At 38.2% G+C, this 23,551-nt stretch overlaps 2 protein-coding genes across 2 annotated transcripts; one reads left to right on the top strand and one right to left on the bottom strand.

Moving 5' to 3' along the window:
• Positions 1-2: 2 nt before the first annotated feature.
• Positions 3-4,748, top strand: LOC126998792 (uncharacterized). The gene is made up of 2 exons (XM_050860833.1): positions 3-452; positions 2,855-4,748. The coding sequence occupies exons 1-2, from the start codon at positions 3-5 to the stop codon at positions 3,293-3,295; spliced, it is 891 nt and encodes a 296-aa protein (XP_050716790.1). The 3' UTR covers positions 3,296-4,748.
• LOC126998793 (basigin-like) lies at positions 3,976-22,276 on the bottom strand. The gene is made up of 8 exons (XM_050860835.1): positions 22,141-22,276; positions 17,357-17,398; positions 12,494-12,590; positions 10,283-10,434; positions 9,633-9,746; positions 8,114-8,296; positions 5,418-5,556; positions 3,976-4,789 (listed from the first exon to the last, which is right to left on the bottom strand). Exons 1-8 carry the CDS (start codon positions 22,190-22,192, stop codon positions 4,741-4,743), a joined length of 828 nt encoding a protein of 275 aa, XP_050716792.1. The 5' UTR covers positions 22,193-22,276; the 3' UTR covers positions 3,976-4,740.
• Positions 22,277-23,551: the final 1,275 nt, after the last annotated feature.

Here is a 23,551-nt window from a genome sequence, read left to right as displayed (position 1 = left end):
CAATGAAGATTTTGAAATATTCTGCCTTGACTCTTGCTGTGGTTGTGGGAACTGAAGTGCTATACAAGTGCCTTAAGTACATGTTTGCTCTATTGCACCATGAAAATTGTGAATCATTGAAGGGAGATGCGTCTTATCATACTGGAAAAAAAATCAACACAGTAATATTTTTTCCTGACCAAGGTATATTGTCGAGAAGCATTCAGGAAGAAGACATTCCAGAAGAGGGAAAATCAGATAATACACACCAGTATGTCCACAAATATCCTCACCATTCCAAGTTTGTAAAAAGACCCTCAGATCAGACTACAATACCACACTCACCTTGCCTGAAGAAGAGCACCTCCCTCATACATCTAGTTGATGCACTGGACTCTGCCAAGCATTCCCTCAAGGTGTGTGTGTATGTCATCACACTCCAGGACATGCTAAATGCTTTGCTGAGGGCCAAGGTGAGTTGCCTTTCTATGTTGTGAGTGACTGAGAGCCAAGTAGAAATTGTCTCTAGTTTTTAGGATTTTTATTATAAATGAAAAAAAATTGCAAGTTATTTTTCTTTTGTGATGTAGCTTCAAAGGTAAGCGCAGGGTCACTTGTGTAAGCAAACAGGTACTCTATCCACGGCAGGATATTTGAAATGTCAACTCATTATTTAACCGAGTACAGTAAAACCCTTAGCAGTGGCGGGCATGGTTCCACCAATCCGCTAACTGCTAATTAACGAAGCTAACTTTTTCGTTAGCTGTTTAGCGTATTCGCTAACTTCAGAAACAGTTTGCAGACTAATTAGCTTCCACTAAATGTAGTTCCTCCTCCACTAACTTTAACTTTTAGTTGGTGACAACCAATCAAGGCAGCCTGTCGGCTCTCTTCATGGGCTGTGACCCAACAAAGGCCCATGGTCCTTCTGCAGAGGGCCAAATCTAGAGATGAATAAAGGATTCCCCCCCCGTTCTAGCCTATAGCGCCGGTAGGCTTTCTTAGATGGGGCTGGTGGTCGGCCCCAGCCCGTCATGGTGCAGGCAAATGTTTATAGTGACACCATCTATTCTTGGCTCATGCTGCCTCCCGGAGCTCATTCTTGATATCCATTGGACAGTTCCTCTAGAGTCCAGCTTGATGGGTGGTCTTCAGGACAGCATGTGGGTAGTCTTAGGCTGCAGCCCCACAGAGAGCGAGAATGTGAGAGTGGGTGAGAGTGAGAATGGCAAGGAGAGTTTCTGTGGCCACACAAAAAGCGAGGCAAGGCGAGGGTTGTCATGGCAACATGATCTGTGGTCTACGGACCGACCATCAGATGATGATCTGGATGTCATGGCGTATGTGCTGAAACAACATGATGAGGAGAACAATATGATGAAGTAACAAGTGTTCTCATGGCTCAAGAAAGTGTGGGACATCCCAGTGCTTAATACCAAAGTTGTATGCATATTTCACATGATAAACGAAGAAGAGGGTAAGTAATTGATGCAACAGAAAAACTGACAACTTGCAGATAATACATGGGGTTTTAAAAGCTACTCAAATATTGTCAAAAATGTGGGAGAATTGGAGCATACTTTTCTGAAGGAGCAGTGTGTACCCTGGCAACGCTATTATAGCCTAGCAACAGTACACACATAACCCTTCGCACCCGTCCCCGTTGGCGCACGTGAGGGATGAGGTAAAATGTTTTTATAAATAGTTCTATGCTTTGCTTATTCGGCATTTTAAGAAAAATCTGTAAACACCTTCATGTTCAGAAGGCTTTTCTTTATAAAATGGAATTGTTTATATAATTATATACTCATTTCATAGCCGCTGCAAATGGTAGTCATATGTAAAATGTGTTATATAGATTACGGAGTGATTCATTAACTTCATCTCGTCACTATTTATTTAGTTTTTGCTTTATTGGGTATTCACAAGCATATTTGAGTTCTGCAATCGCTACCGTGTCTAACGGCCGTTAAAACCAAAATGCCATATCTAGCGTATGAGATAAGTTATGGCAAATAATATGAAGCATGTCTGTGATATCACTCCTTCTGACCGAGTGATCTTGTGCGAAAAGTTAGCCGTCAACTCTCTCTCACGTTATCGCCTCCCAGCTTGCATTCTCGCCATTATCTGCTCGCTGTCAGTGCGGCCACCTCCATTGGTTATAATGTAGTAAAGTTCCTTGCTCTCGCTCTCGCTCGCTTTCTCACTCCCTGTGTGGCTGTAGCCTTAGGCCACTCAGCAGTGACTGAACAATCCCAGGTGCTAGCGATGGATTCGAACCTGCATCATTCAGGACGCGGCGAACACAATACTAGTGCGCTAACCACTCAGTAAGGAAAGAAGGAAGGTTAGGACTGGCAGTCCTTGTTAGTGGTGTTGCTGGGAAAATGTATCATACCACTCACATTTCTCATACCTCTCAAAGAATGCACCTCTCCCCTCCACAACTCTCTTGGGCTTGGTGTGCATGCACTTCTCTCCTTGGGTATATAAATATTTTTATTTCAACTCCCATAATGCTTACTTCAGTGTTTTTCCAACTTAATAAATGCCAGCAGTTTTTTTTTTTTTTTCCCTACATAAGGGTATTTAGGGGCAAAGGAGAGGAGAAACAGAGGACTTTGGGTAAGGGGCAGAAGAAATCAAAGGCTTTTACTTGTCCCTGTAATGCAATATTTTTCTAACTCGGTTGAATTGTAGTTTTCACCAAATTTAGTATCACATTTATCCATGCCAAATTTATGCATAAAATAACATGCAACTGTCAAAATATTTTCAAGTTTTCATATACGTATTTGAAACAGTGTTTAATTGATTCTCCTAAATTATTTTGTAAAACTTAACCATAACTAACAAGAGGTTCTCTTTCCAGAGCCGTGGAGTGCATGTCAAAGTAATACTGGAAAGTCAGATGCCAAGTGAAGCTGCACTGGGTGTACTGAGGAAGCATAACATTGCTGTTCAAGTAAGTTGCTCCAGCCATCTCATGCACCACAAGTTTGCTCTTGTGGATGCACCCAACACTCATGAACAAGTTGTTTTCCCATGTAATAGAGATTTGACAAAATTAAATGAAAACACTTATTTAGGCAGACTCGGAGCATACTTGGCTAGCAGATCATCTTCCACTCAGAATCCAGTGGAGGCAGAGAGTGCTGGACCTTTATTGTTGACAGGCTCATTTAATTGGACATGGACTGCAGTGATTAACAATTTTGAGAATGTGATAATAAGTAATGATTTGACCTTGATCAATTACTACAACAAAGAATTTGATTATCTTTGGAAAAAATTAAAAAATATAGTAAGTTGATTGCATTTAATGGAAAATCACATTTTCTAGTTGGGTAGACAAGAATATAGTAGCACCAAAGAAAGGTTGTTTTTCTTAAGTCATTCTCTTGTTTAGCTTTGAAACTAACAAACCAAAAAATAACTAAATTATTTCATCTGCCCATTAGCTCAGAATGGAATGTTTCATAATTATGAAACCTATTTTGTGTGAAAAATATTTTTTTTTAAATGCCAAAGAGAACTTGGAAATGGAATACCTTGTTATTTTCTACAATTAATTCTAAAAAATAGCAACAATTAACTGTTCAGTTGATATTTCATAATTTATTAAAGCCTTGCAAAAATTCCTTAGTTTTCAGGTAGCCTATTATTTTCATGACAAATTATGAAATAATGAAGTATCTACTTTCCATGATAGTGACTGATGTCAAGGAACCAGTATCTACTTGTAAGTTATGTTTCTTGAGAGTTCTGTTGTGCTTAATAAAAGTTAGGTTATCAAATGATTGAATTTGTAATACAGTAATAGAAGATCAGTTTATATATATATATATATATATATATATATATATATATATATATATATATATATATATATATATATATATATATATATATATATATATATATATATATATATATATATTTTTGTACTGATAACGGTTCAGGTAAAGGGAGCTTGGCAGGATATAGAAAGACTTTCCTCGTGTAAATACATCATAAATGTATGTATATATTGTAATATTTATTCTTTGTAGAGCAGACACAGTATTTTTTATGGAATATAAATTAATTATAAATTATAGATCTATCTATTGTCCAGAAGTTCATCCAAAAATGCTATGATACTGTGACTAAGAACTGCTGAATATAGTCCTGATTTGAATGGAAAAAAAACTATCATGCACATTTTTCAAATGCTATTGAATTGTTACACTTGAATAATGTAGATTATCATCTTATGAGCTTATAAACCATTACACAGTAGTTTACTGCCAATATTTACATATCACTACTGAAAAAAATTTATCAAGAAAACTGACAAAATTGGTCTATAAAAATGTTTTGAAGAAAAGTTTACATTCAGAAAATAACATATATCTACCCCTGTAATAAAGGCACTGCCTATATAAAGTGATTAGAAACAGTATGCCCTTCCCTAACTACTGTTTATAGCAACATCCAAAAGAAACTGATATACATAGTGTCATATATGACAACATACTCATCTGTTGATATAAAAGTTATTTGTTATATTGAACAAAATATCCATAAATCAGTAATATATCTGTTGTATAAACAATAAGAAAAAAATGTACAAATGTGTTTGTACAGGGAAATACTTTTAATATTTTTTTAAATTAATTCAGAATGATCTGAAAAATCCAGGCAACATTTATTTCATTACTACATACAATACTTTTCTTCAATAGAATCTGTATGAAGAGGTAATTATATCCCATATCACTTCCTTTGCCTCACATCATTCTCCTTGTTTTCTTCCTTGATTTTCCTGTGAACAAATGATCTGTTTTATTATTTGCTTTATATGAAGAGAAAAAATTCATAAACAATTCATCATAATTAGATAACGGATACTTTCTGTGTGGAGACCATAAGATTGCTGCACATTCCTATCTTAGTCGAATCATTGTATGCCCATGTATGTTCTTTATCATCCTTATGATAGGAAGTCACTCTTACAACTGGGTATAAAAAGGTGTGTACCTCCCTTACTTTCTAACATATGTAAAATCTAATGATATTATCATGTTGAGATATTTCTGTCACATGCAACTAAGTTATAATTTGAACAGTACTCTGATGTCTCCATGAAATGAAATAGCAGTGGTATAAACATTTATATTCTCATATTTTACTGTAACTCAATGTTTTATTTCGTTAATTTGAGTTTTTAACATTTGTAATCAACTAGCATTCTACTGTCCACTGATGAAAAAGCAAGTAATATTACAGTACATAAGCTAAAGAAATTAAAAGTAAAACTTGTGTGAAGAGATCAGTTTCTTAGATGAGGTTGTCCCAAACTGCTGTGCAATCAGCAATATGATAAATAGTGCAATGCTTTTGACAAAAAGGGAAAGTTATGTATGAAATACACCACAAATCATTTCACTTACTGTTCAGTCGCTTTGTTGTCAATATCTGCCTCTTCCAAATTTTTCCTGATACGGCGCCTTTCATGGATGTAAATGATGGTACATAAGATAACCACCTCTGCTACTATGCCCAGGAAAGGCCATAAGGCTGCATAGATATCTGAAAGGCATTATTTAATTAATCCCATATAGCTGTCCTGTACAAAATGTATAACGGAATTATCTAAGCAAAACGATGGTAGTCTCAATTTTCTTAATAATGAATGGTGGGGTCAGGAAACCTGGTGGGAGTGAGGTGTGTGAAGTCATCAGTTTTGGATGAACTGGGCACACTCATGGCTGCCGGCCCAGTTCCAGAGAAGACACTTGCAGGGCACTCAAGTATGTGCTTCTGTGCTTTTACCACATATGGCACATTAAGGCATAACACCGAAGAGATTAACTATAAGTGTTCGCCATTTTCTTTTTCGGCACAAGGGGATTAATCATATACAATGTGCATTAGCAATGATTGTTTTTTTCTATAAATATTGGGTAATGAAAATTATCAAAACTATAGTATCCTCCCGAGTTTCGCGCTTGCTTCATTCCGAAGGTACAGTGCTAAACTCGCAGATCACGAAACTAGGGGTATTGAACACACTGAAAAAACGTTTATTTGTTCCCACCCATGGACAGGTTTACTTTTTTCCCCACTTCCTTGTTAACTCAAAATACATACCGTGGAAAAAGGAAGAAAATGTGAAGAAAGAACAGATCGTTTTGAAGTCGCAGCTGAAGGTGGTTGGTTGCCTTGCGATAGGCTGACAGTTCGAAAAAACGCGCTTGTGATTTGCTGAGTCCGATGATGTCATCGATGGCACTCACCCAATCAGCGGCCTCTAACTATGATGAAACAAAAGTTTTGTTAATCTGGTCAACCTTGACGCGGGACATTAGCGCACATTGTGAATCCTGCCCCAGCATGTGTGAACATGGTCACCCAACCACTAATTTCTCGGGAATTTTGTACAGAGATTCAAAGTCGGCTGCATTTCACAGAAAACTCATTGAAATCCTACTCAGAAACTCAGTCACTAACATGTCGGTTATTTTCTTGTGAGGGCAGTAAGAAGAAATTCCAGTACCACAATGAGTTCCACGAAGCTAGATGAGCTTTGAGAAATCCGGTTGAGCAGGTCTTGGATTTTAGTCTTGTCCAAACATAGCCACTGCCTCATCATGTCTGGGTCCTTACTGCTAAGTTCTCGTAGCACTTAACGGTAGCAAGCTGTAACACGCTCTCCCTTTGTCTCCGAGCTAACCATTCATGAACCAACAAATGCTTTCTTTTCATTTTTTTCAGCAAACACCACAAAGCAACCGCTTCATAGTCTGGAACCACTGATTGTTTTGCTTTTCAGCTGATATGTCCCAGAATGCAACAGTCCTCCGTGTGACCAAACTTGAGGATAAATTTGGGCCAGAAAATTGTCGGGAGATAATTTTGGTGGAAAATTCCCAAGAAACTAGCTTGTGTGACTGTGCCTTTAAACTGCTGGTGTCACACTGGGCTTTTTTCTTCCAACCGCATTGGTGATAGGGGCGACCAGTAACTTCAACTTTTCCAGGTGTGCTTCACACACAGCCAAGATTGGTTGTTCTTATTCACAAACAAAGCACTTGCCCTGTATTAACATGATGTTTCTTGGTTGGCCATTTTCCACTGTCTTCACTCCTCAGCCACTGCGCGTGGCTGCTCATACCCCCAACTGTTTCCCATCCATACAGACAACCGACAATTCACTCCCGGTTGAGCGCACCGGCAACCGCGGTTGTCAGTAGCTCCAACGGTTGGAGGAAAACGGCCAGTGTGACACCGCCTTATGGAATTGCACGTGAAGCCGATGGAAGATAGACGTGACCCATACATGTCAAAGCAGCGTGAAACTCAGGATGGTATGAATTTAGGATTAAGAGCGAAACTCGGGAGGGCACTGTACATTAAAGCATGCCTTTACGAGCAGCAGCAGCTTCTGCGGCTGCTCAAGTGATACAGGTGGGGGGGGGTGGGGGGGGGGCAGGTGATGTGGTGAGGGTGATACTATTTTTTTCCTTGGCAATGATGATTGTATTATTATGCACCCTCTTCTTCCCTGTAGAAAGTGGTGTAGTAGAAGTCATTATAGTTAAATAATACAGATAAAACCAAGTGAATCCAGGAGACAACAGTGTAATGGACAGGCAGCTGGGTAAACACGCTGTGAACTCGGTAACTCATTGTTTTAGCATGAATGTAGAATCTGATATGATGCACTGCAATCCCCCCCCTCCAAAAAAAATCTTGATGTGATCCAAAAAGCTAAAATTGACCCTTGACTGAAAATTGCAAACCCTCAGGATTTCAGAACTATTAGATGCAAGATTATCAGACTTTTACTGTTTTCAAAACAAGACCTTGAGAGGTTCTGACTCGGTTCACACTGGCTACATCACACAGAGGATGGAAAAACACCATTTCCCACTACATATGCTTCACTACATCACAGAAAAAACAAGTTGCATTCATCACTGAGTTGAGTAAAATCTGCACATAATAGTATCACATCAATATCTGTAACATTTCATGGATTATGGATGCTTGAAGAACAGCTATTTGTGGCTCAAACAACCTACCCTGGACAAGCATCTGGTCAAAACTGCCTGGCCTTTCAGGGTTAGTGATGAAGGTACATTACCTTTGACTCTCACTTCAGTTGTGGTGTTGAGTTGAATAGAATACTGAGAAATGAGGCAAATGTAATTCCCACTATCACTCTTCAAAACTGGATTAATGAGGAGGCTCCCATTAGAAATTCCTGCTTCATTTTCAGAAAGTACAAGCCTGGATGAATTTACAGACTCCTGAGCTGGTTCACCATCTGAAAGAAAATTGTTGATGATTCTTTGCTCATTTAGCCCACAGCTGCAGTGCAAAACCACTTGTTACCATTTTTTAATATTAAATTCAATGTACATGAAATTCAAGTCACACAGCCTTTCCATGAACTTGAATCCTTTGAAATGTGAACTCCATAAAAATTTGTTCAGACTACATCAATGTAAAAGAGTTTGGCACAAATACATGACAATATACCAGTATAATTGTTGAATTACATCATGAGCATTTCAAAATGGAGATTTTAACAAAGCAAGTCATATATCACGGCAGCCACTATACATAAAATTCCCTTGTGCCACTAACGGGCTGGGAAAAAAAGGCCCTGTGTCCCAGGGAAATGGGTTATCACCTGCCATAAGCTCCTCAGTATAACCAAGTAATTTTTTTCCTTTTTGCCAATTCTATTTCTCAATTTCTAGATTTAAGGCCAGACCCACATATTAGTTATTATTATTATTATTATTATTTTTTTTTTTTTACAGCTAAGGAGACAGTTCAAGAGCGTAAAAAAAATAAATAAATAAATAAAAATTAAAAAAAAGCCCGCTACTCACTGCTCCTGAACAGAGGTCAAAGGAGTGTCCAAAACGAGAGGTCAATTTCAGGAGGAGAGGTGTCCTGATACCCTCTTCTTGAAGGAGTTCAAGTCGTAGGCAGGAGGAAATACAGATGAAGGAAGACTGTTCCAGAGTTTACCAGCGTGAGGGATGAAGGAGTGAAGATGCTGGTTGACTCTTGCATAAGGGGTTTGGACAGTATAGGGATGAGCATGAGTAGAAAGTCGTGTGCAGCGGGGCCGTGGGAGGAGGGGAGGCATGCAGTTAGCAAGTTCAGAAGAGCAGTCAGCATGAAAATATCGATAGAAGATAGAAAGAGAGCCAACATGGCGGCGGAATTTGAGAGGTAAAAGACTATCAGTATGAGGCGGAGAGCTGATGAGACGAAGAGCCTTTGACTCCACTCTGTCAAGGAGAGCTGTGTGAGTGGACCCCCCCCACACATGAGATGCATACTCCAAACACTACAAACCTTCCTTTTTTCCACCAAAAATGTTATTGTTTATGGTCAGAATTTTACTCAATGTTAATCTTTCCAATTACTGCTTTATAAACCATTCCTTCATGATTCCTACCTTCCTTTTTTTATTTTTTGGGGATTAGTGACTAATCGAACGATTAAAAATCAAATTACCTCTGTCCAGCTCTATGGTACTAGCCTCTATTCTGGCAAATTTTGGTATATTTTTTTTGATGATGAGATGCTGAAGACATTTAAGTTGCCCTATTATGAAAGCAATATTCCATGTAGCTACTAACCTTTCAGCCACTGTATAGTAGGATGAGGTTTACCATCTACTTGACAGGTAAGTGACAGTTTATCATTTTCCAAAACAGTTGTTGACTTCGGTAATCGCTTTTGGAGAGACAATGCTGAAAATAAAGAAAATACCTAGAAAACAAAATTTACCTCACGATTAAATACTGCTTTTTTTTTTTAGTGCATAACAAGTTTCTCCACAGAAAAATGTCTCAAAACCACCCTGCATGCATCCTACAAACTGAAGGTACAACAATCATGCCTCCCAAGGCATACCATATCTTTTACAGCATGGACTGGGAATGAGCATGATCAGCCTTTAGGTTCAATGCACAGCAGGGCAAGGCAGCATATGATTCCATATCTACTGTATTTCTCAGCATATAAAAGCTTTTCTTTTTCACCAAAGTAATTTTCTCAAAATTGTTATGTATTAACCCCTTGACTGCTGCAGTTTATGGGTTAGTATGAATCAATAGTTCAGAGACACTAGTATCCACTTTTTAACAATACACTTACTTAGGAATTCTCATGAGTGTGCAAAGACTACACATACTTTGAACACTAAAGAATAAACAAAAGGAAAAAGATCATTGCAAAATGTAGGCAAATTTGCAGCACTTCAAAATCAAAGATAGTTAAGGCTTACCAACAACATTGAAAGTCTTGGGTTCTAGCATACTGCCATGTTTACAGGTGTATTCTCCAATGTCACCCTCTTCAGTGCTGGTGATGTGAAGTGTGGTGTTGGGAAACAATTTGATGTGTTCGCTTTCAACAATTTCTGTTCCATCCTTTGTCCTGCAAGGGAAATATTCCATTTATTTTTGGACGCAGAAAAAATCAAATGAAAGCATTTGTCAATCTACGTACACAACCTCCTCAAGACAGCAAAAATAAAAGAGGCTGAAGTTTCTATTATGATATGCATATGCTGAATTACTGAAATCTGCTCATCTGGTTTATAAATACTAGTGCAACAAATCAATCACCAAGAATCACAGGAATAACTGATCTGCAGTCATATAGTCATAAAAATAACCATTATTATCATTACAATATAAAAGTAATTGATTAACACTTATGCAGACTTTGAAAGACTACCAAAGTAAACTGATATGATTACAAAGACAAAAATTGGTGGTAATCATTTACAACTCTGTGGAGTCCCCTTGGACTCCACTCAGGATTATCTCTTACAGAGACAACCCGATGAGCAGTGGTGGGCATGGTTCCGTTAGTCCGGTAACCGCTAATTAGCGAAGCTAACTTTTTCGTTAGCTGATTAGTGTTTTCGCTGACTTTCGAAACAGTTAGTGGACCGGACCATTTACCTTCCACTAAATGTAGTTCCTCCTCCGCTAATTTTAAGTCCACTAAAAAAAATCATTCTGGTTTGTTCTTGTCTGTTGTGGGCAGATACAAAATTCGTAAAAAATGGACAATTTCAAGAAATCGATGGGACTTTAGTACTGCTCAAAACTATGTTGGGGGTGTGTGGACTTGGTCACAGCCTGGGAGGTGGTGCGTGGCCTGAAAAGTTTGGGAACCGCTGACATAGACTATTGCAAAATGATTTTGTAAAAAATGGACAATTTCAAGAAATTGACGGGACTTTAGCACTGCTCGAAACTTGGTGGGGGTGCATGGACTTGCTCACAGCCTGGGAGGTGGTGCGTGGCTTGAAAAGTTTGGGAACCGCTGATAAAGACTTGCAAAATGTTAATTTGCATTCCACTATATGGATATAGATATGATGACAAAGATAATATAGGAAAAGTTAGAATATGCAGCAGTGGTATGATCCCCACACTAAAAAAAAGGATGTAAAGAAACTGAAAAGGATTCGAAGAATTGCAACAAAAATGGTACCCGAACTCTTAAATCTGCCATATGAAGAAAGATTGGAATGCACGAACCTGCCAACTTTGGAACAGAGAGAAAAGGGAGACTAGATAATGTTGTTTAAGTTGATGAATGGTATGGATAAGGTTGATAGAGAGGACTTGATGGAGAGAGAGCAAAGGAGAGGACCGAGAGGACACAACAAGAAGCTGAGAAAGGGAACATGCTTGAGACAAAAAGAAGTACAGCTTTCATCATAGAAGTGTGGATTTGTGAAACAGTTTGGAGGAGGAAGTGGTGGAGGCAAAAAGTGTCCACCAAATGAAAGAAAGACTGGATACAAGTAAACAAGGAGACAAGACTATCTGATCCTAGCTCCGGCCTGTATGCTACAAATAGGTAAATACAGACACACAGAAGGGAAATGGGAAGGGTGTGGGGAGGGGGAGGGAGAGTCAGGTCATGTTCTTACAGAGGTCCTGACCTGACTCTCCCTCCCCAAACCCTTCTCCTTTCCCCTTGTTTTCATTCTCTCTATCTCTCCCTGTTTCCTCCACTCCTTTTCCTTGTTCTCCCTTTTCACATCCTCTCTGTATTTTTTTATCACTCGCTCTGTCCCTCTCCTCCTCCCTTTCCCCTTCCCTGTATTTACCTATTTGCAATATACAGGAAGTGAGTTACGCTCATGTGGTCCTGTCTCTGAGTATTCTTCCGCCGTGCTCAAGAAACTAGTTCCCGCGCGAAGTTCGTATTTACGAAGCAAACGTCAAAAGTCAAAACAATAATTATTTAATCATTTTTAGGGACTGCGTCGTAACCATGAAACATTGTAGGTCGAGACTGTCGTAACCCGTGGACCCCTTGTACTATCTAGTTTTTCTTCTGAAACCCAGGTATGTTACCCTGAATGACTTTAAGCTTTCTTTTACAAAATCTGATTCATATGTTACCAAGATATCAAATAAAAATAAAAAGATTTGCCTTCATGAAAAAAGCATAACGTTAAAATTCTTACCATGAAGTGGGAAGGTTTGTGACGTTGTATGTGCAGGTCAGAGACAAAGGGCGACCATTCACGAATAGGCGAGTCTCTTCTGTCTCGGTGACTGATCCTGGAAAGTTAAAGCTTGCTGAGAATGAGCTATTTTATTAGATCAATACATACTAAACTACTATGGTCATTAAGAATACATGTCCATATTCTATTTTCAGCTGAGGCAACTAAAAGGCATTGGACATTCCTACTTCATTAATTAAGCACAGGTTGAGATTGGGGTATTTCAGGCCTGAACATATTTCAAATGGTGGCTCCCTAACTGGCTGCAAAAAAACATAACTATGAACACAATTCCATAATGCATTTTCTTGAGAATCAACAAAATTAGTGCTTGTATCATCACCTAGCTACTTCTGAGGCTTTTTTTTCTTTTTGCCTATCAAAATTCTCCTTTGCTTAAGTTTTGTTTCCCTACCCTATTCATACACAACATAAGCAAATATGTAAACACAAAGATTATGAGACAGTATATATAAACTTCTAAGAAACATTAGGGGGGCATGATCTTAAAATAGCATGGCTCATACTTAACACTGATGGAAAGGCCAAGGCTGGCAGGTGGGGAAAAACATCAGGGATATCAAGCTTCATAAGAAAAGCCAGTTACATATTTGAAGAAGTGACATGTATAAGACAAGAATATTTTCTTTGCTTTAACCCCTTCCCAGCGGCAGGGCAGATGTACATACTACCAAAAAAAACTCTGTATAGATGCTGTCGACTTTCATCCATACGTGTATATATAGATTCCCCGCAAGTGGGCATTCCAGATTGACATCTATATATAGACTTGGCTGCAAAACTGAACAAACATTTGAATCTATATATAGATGTTATTTAAGTTTGATTAGTTATATGTATATTGATGTATTTTTTGGAAGGTTTAGATTCTGCATCAGTGTAATCACTGACAGTAGATGAGTCAGAATCATCAAAGTCTTCCAAAAAATCAGCATCTATATCCTCAGCTACCAAAGAAGTCATTTCTTCCAGCTTGAGAGGTCTCTTTCTCCTTGACATGATAGACTAATAATAAAATAAAATAGGAAAAAAATGCATAAATTCCCAGTGTTAGCTGATGCCCATAGCACATCCGCCACTGACAAAGCACAAGCGGTGACTGTCCTTGAGGGGCAATGTCGGTAAGTGTCAGGGGGTTTGAGATGCCATATAATGATTTATTTTGTTAATTTTGTTAGTAGTAAAGGATCGTCTATATATAGACCATGCTACAATCTAGTGTGGGCAAATGAGAGCAAACGTCTATATATAGATCCTCCGCCGGGAAGGGGTTAATGTGAATCATAAATTGCATACCAAGAGGTTCGACTTGCAGCTGGAAATGTTAAAATATATTGTAAGACCTCTCTCACATATTAGACAATTCCCCATACTACAATCACGCATATCAGGCGACCCTACTGTACATAATACTACTAACTATTCTGGCTAATAAACCAGGCCATACCTACAGATTCTTCACTAGAAGCCATGGCTGTTGGAAGCAACATTACATTCCACTGCTGTGATGATCAGTCTGCCAAGTTCTTACCACTAATGACAAACACCCTGTGGCTGTGCTGGGCACGACCAGTGCACCTGTACTCTCCAGCATGGATGGACAGTGCCCTTGCTTGGGTTAATCGGCTCACAACATAGCCTTGCCGTCCTGGCCCATGGACCATTGTGTATCTGGATTGCAGTCACTCAATATTATTGTTTTATAATTACTTTTCTCTAGTTTCCATACGAACAGAACATTGAGTAAACTAATGAAGAAGAAACCTATTATCATGGCAATTCTTTACCTATTTTCATTAACAATAAACCACATATATACGGCAAGAAAATCATCTATTTTTTTTAATAGTCCGTTATCCTTTTACACTTAAATAAAATACAATTTGTTACATACACTCAGCTCACATACGTAGAAAGAACTGCAAGAATATCAAGGTAAAGGCAATACAACCAGGATTTTATTTATTCAACCCAAATGTGGACCAAAGGTTGGCTTTAAAGCTGGAGGAAAAAATAAAATAAAAACAGAAGAGAGTCACACTTCAATATAAATAGGCCACAGTAAACTATACTTTTTTAACAAAACAAACCCTGACCCTACTCATAAAAAAAATAATAAAAAATGGCAGAATAAAGACAGGAGAAAAATAAGAGTATCTCATTCATCAAATACAATTACTTTCCAGGTGTACTCTACATAGGCAGCCAGTTGGGATGTAACTTTTGCAGTGCAACTATTTTTGTTGAGTTTGTGGTTGGGTTGTAACTTTACCATTGCAGAACTGGTTGTGGCAGAACTGTTACCAACATTTTCAAGCACAAGGGAATCATGTAACTTTTAGAACAATTACTGAAAATATGGGGATAACAAAGTGGGGACTAGTTACCAGCAACTGCATTTTATTTTATAATCTATGAGCAGAGGGGAAATATTTATGAGTGTGTATGGGGGAATAAGCTAAATTCCAGGGTAAGCAACCAATTCAATGTGTATATCAGACAGTGGCTAGTTCAATTTTGGGCTATTAAAGTATGTAATTGTGGCAAAGATTTTCAAAACAGTTGTGCTTGGACATTCAGTGTAACTTTTTCCACAGATAATGATAAATAAATAAATATATAAAGATATGTGCTGCCTCTGGTATCAATAATGATTCTCCTCTGCATTTTTCAATGTCATTTACCAGATGTCCATCCCAACAAGATCAGAATGCTAAATTTCTGATCCTTATATTATTTCAAATATGGACAGGAGCTTGACAACCCTCAATGCCTCAAAAACTTAATTTCACTATATGACAACTTGACAAAACCTTCCTGACATCTATTCCCTATCCATTGATAAGGCACAGCTGTCCCTTTCTTCAACATTAAACATCTTGGTCCGTCCTTAACTCATAATCCCAACTGAAAACTTTACACCTCATCTCATTAAAAAGCTACCTTGAGATTGGGCACTCTGTACTATTTCCACCAATTCCTTTTCACCTCCATGATGGTAACTATATACAAGGGTCTTATCTGCCCGAGCAATGCTTCCCTTGCTATCTCTTATTGCTATTTTCATGCTAATAATGCTTCATAGCTTGTGAACTGCATGTCTCCACTCATTTCACAGCCTCCCTGTACACAGCTTTCTGTTCAAGATCTTACTTAGGCTGTCTAACTTCCTACTCCAAGTTAATCAGTATCGTCATTCTTTCATACCTTTCACTAGTAAACTCTGGAACAGCCTTCCTTCATCTATACTTATAATTCCTACTTCCTATGACAAACCCCTCAACCAAAGTGCATCACTTTTCTGAAACCCCTTCTGTCTTCTTTTGTGGGAGCAGTGCGCTGCTTGCTTTCCTTTTATAGTGTTTCGCCCTCAACTTGCCTCCTTTGTCACAAATAAAGAAAGTCAATTAAGTAGAATGCTGAGGAGAAAGACCATTGAAAATTGGCTTTCATAGAGACCCTTTAGAAGGGGTCATGGATAAGAGTGTGGTGGTGAGCCTAAGTGGAAGGTATATATGGCAGGGAGAGGAATTTGGGCAACAGGATGAGATATAAAAATTAAATGCGAAAGGACGACTCCTCAGGCTATCTCGACTTTGACACAACTTGCCCACTCATTCCTCCCAGCCAGTGGAAACAGTTTTGCTAGTTCTGTGCCTTTGGTCATTAATTTTGAACCTCTGGACTTTTGCTAATTGCCAGAGAGAGAGAGAGAGAGAGAGAGACAAACCTGATATCAGCTTAACATAATCATCATGTATTATCTCTGAAAACATGCAAATTAAATGGTGCACATAAAGAAACTCACTACGGTCGGGCCAAAACAGCGCCCTGTGCCGTATCCATGATCGCCGCGCACGCCAAATTTCAAATGTCGCTATTGAATATAATAAGTTTTCAGCCATAAACTCAACATAATCATCATGCATTATATATGAAAACATGCAGAATTAAATGGTGCACATAAAGAAACATAAATTAATTGATAATTTTGAGATGTAAGCATAAATATAAAAATAAAATAACTTGCATATTGGCCAAAGCACGCCAGGACGCAGTATGCACATCCTTGGATATGGTACGGGGCACGCAAGGACGCAATATACGCATCCTCCTCTTGAAGGGGTTAAGTTTGTGGCTGAAAACTTGTTATATTCAATAGCGACATTTGAAATTTGGCGCGCCCAGTGATCCCGGATACGGCACGGGGCACTGTTTTCACCCAGCCGTAGTGAAGGGGTTAAAATGAAATAGCACATGATAACTTGCTAACAAGAAAAATATAAATCCTTATGCAGATCATAATACATTTACATACGTTAGTGCTTATAACTGACTCATACTTTATAAAACACTTTTGCTTTACAGCATCACTAAGCAGATACAAACTTACATGAAAGCTGTAGCTCACCGAAACACTTTAATATTTGTGTATTACCCTACAGTACCTTTTTGAACACAACTCAACAGGTGGGACAAGGTGTTTCAGGATGTCCTACCAATGACTCACTAGGGCAAGGGGTCTGCAGCATGATTATCCTTTAAATTGGTAGCAGTATTCCTGGGGGACAACAGTAAGCTTCACTCATGATTCAACTAAGCAGGGGGTAAAGAGCCACAGAATGCCTTACCCAGACTCCCCAGGGATGATTGGATTATCATTGAGTGTCCACTGCAGAAAATCACTCACACCCAGAACACAGGAAATGGAGATTTTTTCACCTTCCATCACCACGTGTTGCCCACTGTACGTCACGTCCTCCCAGCTGTAAGAAACATCCTGCCCTTCTATGAACCTACCTCCTCCACTACTGCCACCTGTTGACACACCGCCACCGGCACCTGCAACAAATGGTGGAAAAGAGTCAATTGAGCCACAGAACTTGAGCATCCAATGAAACACACAGCTCAAGAATAAAATGGATGTATTACAGATCCCTGTGGGCAAACCTAAAGCCACTGCTCAGCATATTCTCTATTCTCAAATACACCTAAAAGGTGACTGAATACTTTAATTAAATTACTAAAATTCCTTTCAATTAGCAATGCCATAATTAAAATCACAATTAAAAAATAATAAAATAATGGTTAGTTTAAATTTAAAATTCTGAAAAACTATCAGAGGAAACAAACAAGGCAAATACTTTAAACAGTAGGTAATATACATAGTATACCGTACTAGTTGATAGCGATATGAAAACTTCTCCTGCAGGTGAAAAAAATTGAAATTTACTTGGAAGGCAAAGATCTTTACAAGTATCAATGGGCCAGTGAGTCCAAAAAGTTGAAAATTTTATTTCATTCCTTCCACAATGCACTTATTTTAAGGATAACGTAATACCCAAGAGTTTTTGCAGAAAAGTATTCCCTCCCTAGAATAAGTAACTTCCTGCAAGTTATCTTAAACTAAGTGTGATAATTATTTACCTAGAGAAATGAGAACACTGATTTCAGCGAAGGGAGAGTGGGTCAGGATGTGCTCCACTTTAGAATTCAAAGTCAAAGAATTTTACAAAGTTGGTAGAATTAGATGAGATAAACAGCACAGATGTACAGTATTTAGTAATAGAATGACAATGAAGTCTTAGCCAGATGGTGGAAAATTCTGAAGAGTCAAGGTCGTGGGCACGAGAGCAAGTGATGTCATTGCGTACGTAGATGCAACATCCAGCTTTGGATTGAAATTTGGGATAGATAGTAGGAGGGAACAGAGTAGGGGTTGCTGTCAGTAACCCCCGAGACCTGTGTTTCGGTGAGGAAGAGATGGTATTCCAAAGAAGGGAAATTAGAACGAAGACCGCGAATGTTGCGAAAGTTGATAAATAGAAAGTTCGGAGAGCTATCAGGACACCTCTCAGATCGAGAAACAAAATGGGAGTCCACTCTGGGGGAATTTGTGATCCCCCTCACCAGATGGGGACTCCAAGGCGTGTATTATATTAGCCATTTAAATTTTGATAAATTTTGAGGAAATGGTATGTGTGTAGACATGCTAGTGTGGTGTGGAAAGAGAGAGGATATGTCTTTAGAGAGCATGCTGAACTACTCTCTGGCGTGTTGATGAGACAATAGGGAACCGGAAAGTGAGGACACAGGAAGGGTCTTTAGGGGGCTTGCAGCACTCTCCTCGCTTCCCGTATATAGTACCTCACCGGGAGTGTCTTACGCCCGTTTCGGTAGGTGTCTTCCTACCTACTCCCTTGCAGTACAATTTATTTAATTTTTATGTTCAGCCTATAGCACCAATAGGCTTTTCTTGATGGAGCCTTCTGGTCAGCCTCAGCTTGTCATGGTGCAAGCAAGTGTTTTTTATAGTGACGCCATCTTCCTTGGCTCATGCTGCCTCCCCAGAACTCATCTCTGATCCTCTTTTAGGGAGTTTATCTAGACTCTAGAGTTTAGGTTAATAGGTAGCCATCAGGACAGCATGTTGGTAGTCTTAGGGTACTCAGCTGACTGAAACTTGTCAGCTTGTAGCAGCAGGCAGGACACAAGCCTGGGTCCTCCAGGATGCCGCACCCAACACTGAAAACTAAGCCACCACCTCCCCATGAGGTATGCATACATTGTATGAATAGCCGATGATTAAAGCTACTTATGATATTTTATGCAGTTTTATGGATGTATACATCATCCTATCTTTAGGAACAGTCAAATCATCCACGGGTGAACCATAAATGTTTGGAGTCGAGCCATGAAAATCCCTTTGCAGTCACCTTCATGCATTTTGGGGACAATCTGTGAATGTGTGAATCTGCAAATACAGAGGGGATAGGTGTATCCCTCCATGTCCCCAAGTTGGTAATTGGTAAAAGAGAAAATGGGTAGAGATGCTGATCTTACGAATTGACAAAAATTCTTATTGATGTATTTTGAGTTTTCTGCATTTATCTCAAAATGGCATGCATCCAAGGGGTTCTGATGTGTGCTGATTCAATTTCTACTCTGAAAAATGGAGAAAAGTACTTTTTTATAAGAAATTTAGAGGGACTTATGACTCTAAACTGAATATTTATCTACAACACGAGTGAGTCACGTGAACACATTCTTGGTTAAAAGATGCAAACAGAGGGGAATAATTATTGACCCTCCCACAGCTGTGACAGATTAAGTTGAAATCTGAAATTTGTTAACCCTAGAGTTTTTCACTTGAATTTTTTTTGGGGGGCAGGTGGGGGGCAATTTGTGACTGACTTCTTTTATGGTGTTTTATTTTCCCAAGAGTAACACACATATACCTACCATATTTGCATGTTTTGTCACCATTTTCAAGTTAATAGTGGTTGTGTACCTAATTACTGATTTTATTTTTAATAATTTTACATGTCCTGTACAATCTTATATTAAATATTGCAGTGATTATAATTATTTTACGATATTTTATACATTATTCCATAGACTCCGTATCCTTGATGGGTGTCAGGAGAGCTTTGCCGCAACAGCTCGCCAGATAAGCGGGCAACATTATCATGCTCTCTCTACCCTCCTCCATCCCCCCACACACTACACATTATATATATATATATATATATATATATATATATATATATATATATATATATATATATATATATATATATATATATATATATATATATATATATATCTGTTACACTGTTTCCTTCCACTTATTTAACTATTTGCAATGTCTACTACTTGTTCGCACTTTTATTTATTTATTTATGAGCATCAAATAAAATTCTAATTTAGCATTTGTCATTATTAAAAAAAAAAGACCCCCACAGACTCTAACACTTTACACTAGGTAACAGTATTGAACACTGTGGTAGGTAGTTAATGTAGCACTCCAACAAATGACTGGCAGTGTTTCAAGATCTAGGGAAAATGTATGGGAGGCACACATTCAAGTCAATCACCCCATGGAAAAAAAGGGTGGAATATTCAATGACAGCAAAATTCACAAAAAACATGATTGCCAACATTGTCCTAAGCACTAGACAGTGTTGCCTGGACTCATCTAAATGTGGGGTGGAAAGCTAGCCGTCCAGCTAGCACCAGTTGTTGCTAAAGTGAATTGGGTTGTGTAACTGTTAAGGCAATAGCCCTGAATGGATTAAAAAGGGACTAACCATCCCCAAATAGTGGAGTATTGCCTCAATTATGTCTCTAAGGTAGCATCTTTGCAACAGTAATTAAATTTCTTGCCTCTTCATTCTCATCTGCATGTACGTACTTCTTCACCATACTTTCATTGTTGTTGTCATTCAGGTTTAGCTTTTGTTATTTTTCTAAGGTCCTTTCTTTCCACAGTTGCATAGGATCTGTTTCTTAGTGTCTATGACTTGTCGCTCAGATAACAGTAGAATTCTTGCCAGCTTTTTATATGTTCTAGTGTTTCCTCGTATCTGATGAGCTGAACTGTCTGTGTGTTTGTTTTGTTCATTTAATTGTAGTGTGTTGCTTTGCCATCTTATAAGGATCATGATTGGCCTCTTTGTTCTTATAGAACTCAATTTCTTGGATGTCTACTTTGCATGTCCTGTATAATAGCTGGTAGTTTGTCCTCCCATTTCTTGGAGTCTTTTCCTCAGTTATTTCAACTATTATCTATCATTACATTGTGCCCAGTTAATTTACGTTGGTATTGGTAGTTTTAAGATATTGAGTTACTGCTTGTGTACAACAGCCTTGTTTTTGCACCCTTGGTTTCATAGCGAAAATCACCATCCCTCCTCAAAAGAAGCTGTGTGGGATGTACTAGGGAATTTAGTCATTGTTCTGAAGGCTGCATTTTCTGCTGTCTCAAGTTGGTTTAGATTATTGCTACTGTACAAGATGATACTGATAAAATTCCAGAAGTACGCCCACCACCCACCGACCGCCACTGATGATAACCAACAGTACAGTGCAAAGAATTTCATGTATTTATTATAAACAATTATACCTAACTAAACTAAACCTAACCTAACTTGGATTAACTTAACTAAATCTAGCTTAAGAAGTTAAAAAGGAAAATTAAGTAAATAAAGGAAAATTAAGTAAACAAAGGAAAATAAAGTAAACAAAAGGAAAATGAAGAACAGTAAAGTAAAATAAAGTACAGGAAGGGAAATTAATGAAAAGGAAAATGAAGTAAATAAAGGAAAATGAAGTAAAAAAAGGAAAATGAATTAAAAAAAAGGAAAATTAGGTAAATTGAGGAAAGTGAAGTAAATAAAGGAAAATGAAGTAAAAAAAGGAAAAAGAATTAAAAAAAAGGAAAATTAGGTAAATTGAGGAAAGTGAAGTAAATAAAGGAAAATGAAGTTAATGAAGTAAAAAAGGAAAATGAAGTAAATAAAGGAAAAATAATTAAATAATGGAAAATGAAGTAAATGTAGTAAAAAAGGAAAAACGAAGTAAATAAAGGAAAATTAAGTAAACAAAAGGAAAATGAAGATCAGTAAAGTGAAATAAAGCAGGGCGTAGAGTTAGTTAAGACAGGCTAAAAGGATGTCACGGGGGGGGGGGGGGGGTGCTGAGGTAACCCCGTGGCCAGCTGACTCACGGGGGTACTTCTGCGCCGCCGCCTGCCCCATGGTTAAGAGTTGCGTGTGGGGACTGGACCTGCGACAAGTACTCACCCAGACACACTCCACATAACCCTGCAATGACGAGTGCACCATAAATCTTCATCGTGACAAGATAAGACACAGAGCACTGACACACCTCCCACCTCTCTCGTGTTTTGTTCCTAACTGGCTCGCGGCGGCTCGTGCAGTGTTACCAAATCGTCAGGACGAAAATGTGCTAGACGTGCTGTGAAAATATGCTAACTTTACCCAAAATGTGCTAAATGTAATAATAAATTATGCTAAAATTATGCTGACACATTTTTAGCTAATCATAATAAACCGAAAGATATATTAAAACAACAGTGCATGTTACTTAACACACTTTAATAGAAACATAATTGATATAACTCAAATAGCCTTTGAATAAAACTCAGATATTGAATAAATGAAGAGCAGCTTCGCAAGCCAGATAATGACAAGGAATTTAAACTATGCAAACTATGCAAAATTACCCATTAAAGTCGGGTTTCAAGAAAACTTTTCTCACAATAAAACTTATAGGTTGGTATTATAAGACACTTTCGCTTCTCACATCAACTATTTCTAAAGATCAAACAGGGAATCAATCGGGTTTTAATGAGTGGTTCTTTAGGTCCATGGTACAGAAGAAGGGTCAGACTACCATCAGGGTCATAAAACTACTTCTGGAAATGCCCACAACTCCTATGAAAGCCTTGCCAAATAGGTGAGCTTTGGCGACGGAATGTTTAGTAATACGGCCCATAAGGTCTTCAATTGGTCAAGTTCATTACTATTTACTGATCATTACGCCACTGAGGGAATATATTCTTACCCATCGACTTGATCATGTCTTCTGAAGGCTCAGATTTTACGCAGTCACTTTGTCTGATGTCCTCTCCATAATCGATTTCATTTGCCAGACTGCTGTTTTTGAGCCTGTTTCTTTTCTCTGTCTTTTTCAAAGTATCTATTGAAAATATTGTCTCACAGTCTGCATTAGATACTGGTATGATGGTTAATAATGATTTAACAAGTTTGGAGACTAATGGGTATTTCCCTGTGTGATATATTTTAGACCAAAAGACTTCAATGTCAGTGTCAGCGGCAGCATTCTGTGAGGGAATATTCTTTGCATCATCACTTAGGATTAGTGACCTCCATTCATCATCCAACTTTTGTTCACATCTCTAACAATTTCAGGAATCTTGACATTGATATTTGCAACAGACATATTATTAATTACTTCCACGCATAATTTCCTCAGGATCAAGCATAGAACAGATATCAGAGAGAACTGTATTACTGAGAGGTAAGCGTTGCTGAAGCTGAATGGCCAGTTCTACCAGAAACTGAAGCAACCGTTCAAATATTTGATTGGTAGGTACTCGATCCGCAAGTCCCTCTTAAATGAAAATATGAAACCGAGTTTGAAAGAATGATATATGCTAAAATTTATTCC

This window comes from Eriocheir sinensis, chromosome 15 (assembly GCF_024679095.1).
Source record: "Eriocheir sinensis breed Jianghai 21 chromosome 15, ASM2467909v1, whole genome shotgun sequence".
Lineage (NCBI taxonomy): Eukaryota > Metazoa > Arthropoda > Malacostraca > Decapoda > Varunidae > Eriocheir > Eriocheir sinensis.
This window is presented reverse-complemented; position numbering and strand designations above follow the sequence as displayed.

Coding starts and splice junctions, on each gene's coding strand:
- LOC126998792 (XM_050860833.1), top strand. CDS start 3: ATGAAGATTTTGAAATATTCTGCCTTGACTCTTGCTGTGGTTGTGGGA. Junction 453..2,854: donor ATGCTTTGCTGAGGGCCAAG/GTGAGTTGCCTT, acceptor TTCTCTTTCCAG/AGCCGTGGAGTGCATGTCAA.
- LOC126998793 (XM_050860835.1), bottom strand. CDS start 22,192: ATGAAGATTTATGGTGCACTCGTCATTGCAGGGTTATGTGGAGTGTGT. Junction 12,591..17,356: donor AGGTGGCAGTAGTGGAGGAG/GTAGGTTCATAG, acceptor TTAACTTTCCAG/GATCAGTCACCGAGACAGAA. Junction 9,747..10,282: donor CAAGACTTTCAATGTTGTTG/GTAAGCCTTAAC, acceptor CTTTATTTTCAG/CATTGTCTCTCCAAAAGCGA.